A 10,841-nucleotide genomic window follows, 5' to 3' on the forward strand; every position below is an offset into this window, starting at 1 on the left:
GGATCGTTGTACTTAATAGACAACGTTTTCAATAGCATTGATGTCGTGAGGGAGAATGTCAATGCAGATTTGTGGCACTGTCGTCTTGGTCACATTAGTGAAAAGAGGATGAAAGTGCTCTGTTCAAAGGGTCTATTGTCGGGTATGAAATCTGCTGATCTTGGGCTGTGTGAGGATTGCATCTTTAGGAAGCAGAAAAGGGTCAGTTTCTCTAAGGTGGCAGAACTTTGAAGAAAGAGAAGTTGGAGTTAGTTCACAGCGATCTATGGGGTCCTGCACCTGTGAAATCTCTTGGTGGAGCTTTGTATTACATGACCCTCATTGACGACTCCACTAGGAAAGTGTGGATCTATTTTCTGAGAAAGAAATCTGATGCTTTTGATTCCTTTTTATTGCGGTCATCCCTGTTGGGCTATCGGCCCAAATTTTTTTTTGGGCGATTATGGTTTCATACGGTTAGGGTTTCGGGAGTATAAATGTAACCTCTTTCTCTATAATCCATATCTTATTCATTATAGTGAAATATCTTGGCTTGGTAGTGCCCCCAGACATAGTCATTCTAATCGAGTGGTGAACTGGGTAAACAATTCTGTGTGTGCTTGTTTGTTTTTTGTTTTTCATAATTGTATTTATTCCTAACACATCTTATGTAGCCAAATAATGGTGAGGTTAAAATTGAAGCCAGATTTGAAGTCCCAGACTTATTTGATAATAGTTACATGAAGCGGTTTTCTTTGCTTATCGGGTGTATATTATAAAGAGCTTCCTATTGTTTGCAACCCTGTTACGGGTGAGTTTATTAACCTTCGAGACGATAAGAAGATTGACTTTAGCTCGGATGTTTTATGTTATGGTTTTGGTTTTAGTCCTAGCACTAACCAATATAAGATTATAAGAATGTCCAAGCGAGTCACTCCTCGTGGCAATATGGCTGAAGTACATATTCTGGGCACAAATACATGGAAAACATTGGCTTTCTCACCCAGTCAATGCCAACATCATCTCCTGTTTATTTGAATGGTTTTCTTTATTGGCGTTCTTATTTGGGGCCATTATCTTTATTTACTTTTAACACCTTGGACTGTGTTTGCCAACTTTTAAACAATATGTACGTTTGAAAATGACCTAAACCATGATGTTTATTTTTATACTATCCCCTATTTTTAATATAGTTGTTGGTGTTGTTTCATGGAAGTCCAAAACAGACTATTCTAGCTCAATCAACTATGAAATGCGAACGTATTGCACTAGCCACGACTAGTGAAGAAGCAAATTGGTTGAGAATTCTGTTAGCAATATTCTGATAGTATTGATCCATTGCGATAGTACCGCGACTATTGCTAAGATTCAGAATTGTTATTATAACGATAAAAAACGACAGACACATTGTAAGCACAACACTGTTAGAGAGTTACTCTCTAAAGGAGCTGTTAGAGTGGATCACATATGATTAGAAAAAAATTTGGTCGATCCTTTGACAAAAGGATTAGCTATAGAGAAAGTCCAAAATACTGGAAAGAGTATGAGACTTATGCCAATATAGGGATGAGTTACACAAAATGGTTGTCATTTTTAGGAATCCTCGAAATTCAATCCAATCCCGAAGATTCTTGAATCCCCGAACTAGACTGAACTATGCACAATGCTAACTGAAGGTGTAGGACAATTTATCTGTAGGAAAATCTCCTACAAATTACGCACGCCTCGTACATAATTATTTTGTACAAATCCAAAATATTAATTAAGTAAAAGTATATTAATTGAAAAAAGTATTAAAAATTTAATCATTTGTAATATCTTCAATATATAAACCATGACAACATTAAAAATTAGAGGTGATAAAATTACACACGACCCGACAACGTGACCTAATATCGCCACAGAATAAAAAAAATCATGTAAATGGATTTAAATTTTATTAAATATATCTTTTACTTAATTTTATTTATCTATTTTAAATTAAGAATGTAATTATATTTTTCTATAATAAAATCTATGTTCAAAAATATTAGTTATGAATATTTACTTAAAAATTTTGTTTTGTTTTTTTAATTATTTTATTAAATAACTTATTTTGTAATTAGAATTAATTTAAAAGTTTTGTGTAGTTTCATTTAGCTATTAACTTATAATTTTTTTTGGTCAAATACATTAATATCATAATTAAGTACAAAATTATAACTAAGTCATATCATCAAACTTAATTCTTAATATGTCATTAGTCTCTATATATTATGATTTTACATCATAATTTAAGAAATATAGACTCCAATTCATAATAATAAACCCTAGAAAATATATTTTAGACTTCTAATTTATAAATTCCAATCCTTAAAATATATTCAAAGTACTGATTTTACTAGTTTAATATAATCCAAAATTATGACTTGACATAGTTGTAAATAATTTGTAAAAGATGAATTTCTGTGTAATTTTCCCCTTTTTGTTATCCAAATTACTTACCCAATGTTTGTCCAAAAAGTTGTCCAAATTACTTATACAATTTTTTTAAGAAATCTTTGGTTTAGTTTATAATTAAACAAAAGTTTTAAAAATAAAAAACTAAACAAAACCTCCATAAAAAAACAAGGGTTAAGGTGCAAAAATACCCCTAACGTTTTGGGCCAGAAGCAATTTTACCTCTAACGTCTAAAATGGTGCAATTTTACCTCTAACGTCTAAAATGGTGCAATTTTACCCCTAACGTTTGTAGCCAGGAGCAATTTTACCCCTAACGTTGGTAATTTGAGTCAATTTGAGACACTATTATAAAACACAGATATTTTTGTTTATTATTATATTTTTGTTTATTATTTTGCACCAATTGCGTATCAATTCAATCTAAAAAAATGATTTCATGTCTTTTGTAATTTAATATTAGAATTGGAGATTAATATTTATAAATTCAGTGAATTTTTTAAATTTTTTTGTCCAATTCGTTCAAAAGACAGTATGTTTTTTTATTATTTTTTTCACATCCCAACATATGTTTATGATTTGTTACTGATAAAATGACGCACATGTGAAGTGTAGATGATAAGATTCATGACCGAGAAGACAGTTTGATGAATTATTTCTTAAATTGACCCAATTTATCAACGTTAGGGGTAAAAGGAGTAAAATTGCACCATTTTAAACGTTAGGGGTAAAATTGCTCCTGACCCAAAACGTTAGGGGGTATTTTTGCACCTTAACCCAAAAAACAAAATAAAAAAGAAAACTAGACAAAACCATGTGACTTCATAGTGGCATTTGTGTCATTTTCATCTCTAGGGTTTCGGCTTATAATCTCACTTCTTCCCATCTCATCTTTCTCAGCCTCCTAGCATTCTTTCTCTTATGCTCTTTCTCCGATTGACAGTTTAATTTTCACTTTAATCTTCGTTTGGGTGGATCTCTCATGGAAGAAATCAATTATTCCCAGTTTTAGTGTAGTTTCCCTCTTCCATCCGTGTTCGTGCTTATACTCTATGAGAGATCTACTGCAGTTTCATTGTTTTTGAAGTTTTCATTGCTTATTTAATTCAATTATAATAGTTTGAATATTGCTCTGAAGCATTCAATAAGCTTAGAAGGTGAGCCCATGTAAATTGAATTTGGCAAAATTGATATTCCTTTTTTTTTTCTCTTTTCTTTTTATGCCAAGTTGAGTTCATTGATTAGAAAAAATTAAAAATAAATACATTTCCATGCTAAGTACATCTTGCAAATATTTTTTCTTTTGAGGTTTTGTTCCTGAGGATTTTGAGATACAAACCAATTTCCAAAACCCTTCTGTTATATGACTAAATTCAAATGGTTTCCCTATATATATCAGCTCCATTATTTGCTGTATTTGAACTTTAGGAAGTTTAGTTAAATCAACGAGGGAGTAGTTATATCCATCTAAATAGAGAGACTTCATCTTTCATGTCATTTAGAACGTTGAATGACCATAAGTTGTGCTCCAATAGCCCTCAATAGAATACAAAGAAGCTTTCAGATTCCTATTGCTAAATTCATTTTCAGATTCCTATTGCTAAATTCATCATTGTACATAAAATAGTAGCAAATTTTGATTGAGAACGGAAAGAAAGAGGAAAACCCAATGATTCTAATTTTGATAATTTTGTGCAGGAGAAACAATGACGAAGAAACAACACGAAAATTTCTTTCAACATGTGAGTGCATCAGCAGATTTTTTAAGCACTGGGAATAACAAAATGGATATTCTAGCACCGATTGCAGAATGTTGCCGGCGAAAAGTATCCCTCACGATGAGGATAATAAGAGATTGTAAGTAAATTGATTCTAAATTTTATACTAATCTAATGGTCGTTTGACAGAGTCCTTTATATCAAAAAAAGATTTATTTTAGTTGGTATACAATTTCATTTTTATTATGGCTAGTTCATTTTATGATACATTGCTAATAATGGAAATTATGCCTGATTACAATTAGATCAAGCAGTAGAGTTTAAAATAAATTAAAAAGGAAAATAAAAAACCGAACTTAGGACCAAATAAACACAAGAACAATAGTCTGATAGGATAGAAAAAGAATAGACAAATCACACAGTTAACTTTTTTTTTTTTTTTCTTCCTTCCTTAAGAATGAGAACTTATAGCATCAAAAGGTGATTAGGACACCAATATCAGCATTATTAAGAGACTAATGAACCTATAAGTAAAAAAGAAACCATAAATAACAAGATTGAGATATAGTTAGTTAAATTTTGTTAAATAATCATGGTGGGGACACATATATATATATATACAATAATAAAAAAAATGTATACAATACTAAAAAAAAAGTTGAAAAGATTGAATTGAATTTAACCAAATAAAGTTATTGCAATGGGTGAATGAATTAGAAAGGATAGAGATGGAGCATATGCTATATATTGGATTATTGGAGTTAATAAATTTCGACCTTTATATATACAATAATAAAAAAAATGTATACAATACAACTCATGTTTCATCTCTGGACCAAGGACCAACTCAGGATTTACAATGATGCTTTGCTCAACAAAACATGGAAGTGTGATGACTGCCCCTATGTTAAGTAAGCTAAGCAATCTCCTATCTGAATATTCAATTATTACTTGAATTTCCAGCAGCAAAACATGAAGCCACAAAAAGATACTCCTCTTCTTATTGATCAGCAACTTGAACAACATTTTTTGTTGGGTATTAACATGAGTTTCTGACTTTTGTTCATTTTTGCGGACATAGAAAGAATTGTAATGACTTATCTTTAGATATGACATTTTGTAAAGGTGTATTCAATTTTTGTAACTAGTACATTTTTCACTTGGTTGACATTATTTTTTGGTCCATTTTGTACGTATGAATTCAATTTTTATAACTAATGTAATTTTAAATTTTTATTGTTAATTATATATAATTATTAGTTTTATTCTTCTATGTTATTTTTATTTTGACAATTTATTTAAATTTATTCATATTCTTAATATATATATTTAGTAATAAATATTTAAATAAAGCAAATAATCAAAAGAAATATATAATAGTGGGGATATTTAATTTTTGAAGGGATTTTATTTTTTCTCAAAAGTTACTACATATTATTTATTGGGATATAAATATTTTCTCACAAAAAAATCAGAATTTGTGAGAAAATTTTCCTCAAAAAAAATGTTCTTATTTGTGGTGAAAACTCTATCCCTCACAAAAAGTATAAAGACTAGTGGGGAAATTTTCCCCACAAAATATTTCTAGTCTATTGTGGCGAATTATCATTTCTCCACAAATGTGTATCTATTGTGATGAATTAATTTTTCGCCAGACTTATCTTTTATGTCGCTCTAACAGTGGCGACCATTTGGCGAATTTTTTTCGCCACAAAAAGGTTTTAGTGGCGAATTTTTGATATTCTGTGGGGAAGTATTTCACCACAAAAAAACACGTTTTCTTGTAGTGATGTATCTCTTTCTTTTCTTTATTGCTGTTTGGAATTCAGCTCTTGAATTACAAACTTTTTTTCCCTTGTAGACCTTACTGTGGTGAATTTGTGGATGATGACCCTGAAAGGAGGCTTTCTTCTACAGCCAAAACTGCCTAATGGCGAGTGCCCACCTGGATTTATTGGTTTCGCTGTTAACATGATTTATATGGATTACATGAATTTGTTGTATGTATCCGATGTCTATGGCCTCAAAGAGACTTATATTTACAACCTCTTTTCTCGCCTGCAAGTTTACAAAAGTAGGGAGGAGATGCTACTTGCTCTTCCACTTATAAGTGATGGAGTAATTTCACTGGATGGAGGGATGATTACGCCTAATGGTTTCGTTTCCTTGAGGAACCGGTAAGTGTTTTGCTTTCATTAATGATATGAAATTGTCTTCCAATCGGATCTAATAGTGAATTTCATTGTTTTACAACATCTCCTTTTGTGGTATTTCGGAATTTGCTTTCTACATGTAGGTAGTTTAAATGCACTAAGAAAGAAATGTCTTTCTGAATCCTCATAGATTGTAGAATTATGTCTGTGCTACAATTCGATTATAATAGGCCACATATAGGGTTCATAGCATTAGCCTCTGACCTTCCAAATTCAGCTCATGATATTTGGTGCATGGATTTTTCTTCCCCCAATTTTTGTACAACTATCATACAAAAGAAAAGAAATATGTATTTTGTCTAGAATGGTCGATTCAAAGGATGAGCCTTAGTGCAACGGTAAATGTTGTTGTTGTTGTGTGACCGAGAGGTCACGGGTTCAAGTCTTAGGAGCGCCTCTTACCAAAAAAAAATGGCAGGGGAAGGCTTGCCCCCAGTAGACCCTTGTGATGAGATCCCTCTCTGTGTAACCTTCCAATCTTTCTTAATAAAGTATCATCTTTGCATTAAAAAAAAAAAGAGTTGAGGAACATTTTATTTCCACTATATATTAATAACATAGAAAATATTAGACCGTTTGAAAAAAATTTGTAATAAACTTATATTTAGCGGATTTAATTTTTAGCATTTTACTTAATTTTTGTAATTTCGTTAATAATATAGTAAATATATATCTTAGAAATAATTGATATTTTAAAAAATAAATAATAATAATTGATATTAGCAAGGTCTGAAGCTAAAATTAAATACTAGACAAACTTGTTCTTTCTAAATTGTTATTACGTAGAGCCAATATTGTTCTTGTTTGAAAACGTTAAAGTTAAATTTGTACCACTTCATAAGTGAAGGCTAAATCCATAATTTTTATCCCAGTTTTTAATATTCCAAACGGCAAATGAATTTTTCAAGCCAAATTCAAAGGACAGGCTCTATATGCAATCTTAATAGCTTATAATTTTATTTAAAAAAAGAAAGCTAAAAGTCTAAGCATTGCTAGAAAATTCCTTGGGATTCAAATTTTTCATAAAACATGATCAGAGTCTGATCCGGCCTTATATTATATGTAAATAATTAGGATTTGCTATAAAACTAAAATTAAAAAAGGGCAAGAGATTTATTAAAGACAAAAAGTATGATTAGGTCCCTGATCTTTCATTTTTTAGTTTATTAAGCTCTTGATCTTTTATTTAGATACATTATGTCTCTGATCTTTTATTTTTGGTCTCATTAAGCCCTTGATGATCAAATTAGTAAGCTGTGAATATATAATTCTGCTAAAAAACATTATTATCTTCATATGTATTTAAAATTAGTTAAAAAATTATTTTTTACAGTTTGAATTATAGCCACATTGCACATCCAAAACTGTTTCCAAACAGTAAAAACATACAAATTCTGAATGTAGCTACAATGAATAATAGTCTGTTAACTGAATTTTATATTAAAAATTACGCTTTTTAGTTATGAAGGGCTTAATGAGACCCAAAATAAAAAATCGGGAGCTTAATGTATCTAAATAAAAGTTTAATAGTTTAATAAACCAAAAAATGAAAGATGTGGAACCTAATCATGTTTTTTTTGCCTTTATTGAACCAAAAATATACTAGTAGAAACCATATCACATTTGATTAAAAAGAAAAAGGAAAAAAAAGAAGACATCACAAAAAAGACAAATTACCCAAACAACCCCTTCGTTGCCTAGCTATTCTGTTTATATGCTTTTACCATATCCGCCCTACGAACGGAGATGGAATATAAACAATTCGATTAGAATCAGCAGCGCTGAACTCAAGCTTTATGAATTTTTAGGTTCCAATTGAGTCTCTCGGCCATCAATTTCAGGTAAAACTTCTTGTCTCTTTGCGCTGTTTTTTCTTCAAATTTTCAATTAGCTATTCATTTACTGGATACGATGAATCTCGGTTTATACTAAGATTTAATTTGTTGAACTTGAATCATTTATTTCCGAAACATGTATAACAATTAAGGTTTTAAATTCATTATGCTGATAGTTGTATTTAATTTGTCTGAGCATATCTTCACAAACAATCATGAAAAGTGGAAGGATTTCTCTGACCACAAACTCTAATGCAAAGAGAGATAGAACAATGATAGGGGAAGTTAGCCTTAACCGAGTCACTCAACCTTCATTTTCTTATCTTCCCAAGGATATTGTTGTAACTATCATACTTAGATTGTCCATTAAGACAGATTTTTATATTCAAATCTGTGTGCAAAACATGGTATGATATAGTTTCAGACCCCGAATTTGCAAAGGTCCATTTTGATCAAAGTGAGGTGTATCCTCTGATTCGAACCTCATTGTGTAGACAAGGGTCGAAAATGGTTTATCTTGTGCAGCCAGATAAGGATGATTTTGAGCTCAAGCTTGGGATGTGTGATCATTACTTTTTTAAGCGTGGATGTGTTTGTAATGTTGAGGTTAAAATTGGCACCAAATTTGAAATCCCAGAGAAATATAGTCGATATGGAGCCACTAATTCATGCAATGGGTTACTTTGCTTGTTGAATAAATGTGATAAATGGCTATGCCCAATTGTTTGCAATCCAATTATGGGTGAGTTTATTAACCTTCCAACAGCTAAGATTGAATTGAGCTCGTCTAGTATATGTTATGGGTTCGGTTTTAGTCCCACCACTAACCAATATACGGTGATTAGAATGTTTCATCATGACACCCATGTTTCCAATAAGGCTGAAGTCCATATTCTTGGTACAAAAACATGGAAAGAGATAGACATTTTCAACCAGTCAATTCCCAAGTCATTCACAACTTATTTGAACGGGTTTATTTATTGGTCTTCTAATTTACAATCATTATCTATATTTAGTTTTGATGTTGGGGAGGAACGTTTTGGGTCGGTGCCATCACCAGCAATTAACGATCCTTATGCACACGACAGTGTTGGGGTATTAGGAGAAGAACTCTGCATAACTACAGTTCTTGAGTATGGTGCTATTCATGTTTGGACAATGAAAGATAACAGTACCGATAAGAGGTGGTCTAAAGTTTACTCCTTTGATTACATATATTGTAATCTAGTACCACATTACGGTTGTTTTCAACCAATTAAGTACTTGGATGATGGGGCACTGCTGATGTTTTTCTCTTCTACAGAAGCTTTAGTATACATGGATCCAATAAAACATCGATTTAAATATTTGAATGTCCATAGCATGTCCAAAGTTGAAGCAATTGCTTATATTCCAGGCTTTGTTTCACTCAAACATATTCTATCAGGACAGAATGCGAAGGTGCATAAAGTCAAGTCGAGGTAATTTTGACTTTTGCTGATTATGACAAGAACATTTTTTTTTGTGAAAAATAAAGAATTATATGCTATATGAATTTGGATGTTGCATATTTTTATCTTTTTTTGACCATTCAATTACTTTCTTGACTAGGTGTGCGAAGTTGAAGCTGCATAGCGAGACCGATGTTGATATTATTGAACAACGGTTTTATCGTGACTTTTATTATTGATATAGCTGAACAAATGTTTCATCCTCATCATGATTTTAGTTCTTCTGAATGTTATCTTTGTAGTGTCACTCGCAACTGTTCATTAGTTGAGCCGCGAACGAAAATGATATTGTTGAAGAAAGGTTTAATCGTGATTATGCTTTTGGTTCTTATGATTTCAGTTCTAGTTTTGATTTTGATTCGATTCTTATATATGAGGGAAATGAGGAGCATGACTTCATTATGATTTTCAATTATATATATACTTTATTTAATTAAGGCTTATTGGACAATATTAGATACTTAATCATGAAACATATTTTTATGATTAATTTAGTTTGATTTAATTTTCATCCTTTTGTATTTCGAAAAGTTTCAAGTTGCTTGGAATTTCGATATAGAATTGTTATTTGATAAAGAACAGTTAATGGAACAGGCTCAGGTCCCAACTGACTTGGATAGATTTTCTGCATTTCCTCTCCTACGAGAACTCCGGTAGATTTGTACACCAAGAAGGGACTCCGGTAGGAACTTTGGATTTGCACAATTCGGATTGGCTTGTGTAGTTAGACGGACACCATCCTAGAATTCTCAATTTACTAGAGTTGTTGCATAAACAACTTGTAATGATTTTTCTAGTAATGGAGTATGAAAACATAAGAATTCAAATAAGGGGTTTATATTCAACTACAATAACTCACAAACAACTGATCATATCTAACGCTTCACTGCAAACGTTTTGAAAGAACCAAGATAGTAAAGAATTCAAATAAATCTACATCAGTACTTAAAACTACAGAAATTTCAAATTGCAATCTCATATAAATTTCTTCCTTAAGCTTCTAACTTCAATGTTTTAAGTCTCTGTCTCATTCTATCCTCTTAGAAATTCTGTTTTAGCTCGGCCCCTATATTGATCCAATTGGCCTGAAGTATTGGATATAAATTATCATTTAAATCTCTATATGTCATATTTGACACATCATGTTGTAACGTAATTTATATGTAA

The 10,841-nt window shown here is 31.2% G+C and overlaps 1 protein-coding gene across 4 annotated transcripts; it reads left to right on the top strand.

The window, feature by feature from the left end:
• The first annotated feature begins 3,340 nt into the window (after positions 1-3,340).
• LOC136223819 (F-box/kelch-repeat protein At3g23880-like) lies at positions 3,341-10,045 on the top strand. 4 transcript variants are annotated; one of them, XM_066011990.1, is made up of 6 exons: positions 3,341-3,575; positions 4,117-4,275; positions 5,998-6,313; positions 8,158-8,190; positions 9,201-9,644; positions 9,775-10,045. In XM_066011990.1, exons 2-6 carry the CDS (start codon positions 4,125-4,127, stop codon positions 9,851-9,853), a joined length of 1,023 nt encoding a protein of 340 aa, XP_065868062.1. In that variant the 5' UTR covers positions 3,341-3,575; positions 4,117-4,124; the 3' UTR covers positions 9,854-10,045. The 4 variants fall into 4 exon arrangements, with proteins under 4 accessions (XP_065868062.1, XP_065868064.1, XP_065868063.1 ...); XM_066011991.1 differs by having other exon boundaries at positions 3,355-3,453; XM_066011992.1 differs by lacking the exon at positions 8,158-8,190.
• Positions 10,046-10,841: the final 796 nt, after the last annotated feature.

The sequence above is a fragment of the Euphorbia lathyris genome, chromosome 3, assembly GCF_963576675.1.
Source record: "Euphorbia lathyris chromosome 3, ddEupLath1.1, whole genome shotgun sequence".
NCBI classification, from domain to species: domain Eukaryota; kingdom Viridiplantae; phylum Streptophyta; class Magnoliopsida; order Malpighiales; family Euphorbiaceae; genus Euphorbia; species Euphorbia lathyris.

Bases quoted from the DNA above. Each gene is read 5' to 3' on its own strand.
- LOC136223819 (XM_066011989.1), top strand. From the start codon at position 8,692: ATGGTTTATCTTGTGCAGCCAGATAAGGATGATTTTGAGCTCAAGCTT. The intron at 9,645-9,774 runs GTAATTTTGACT...TTTCTTGACTAG, and splicing joins GTGCATAAAGTCAAGTCGAG to GTGTGCGAAGTTGAAGCTGC.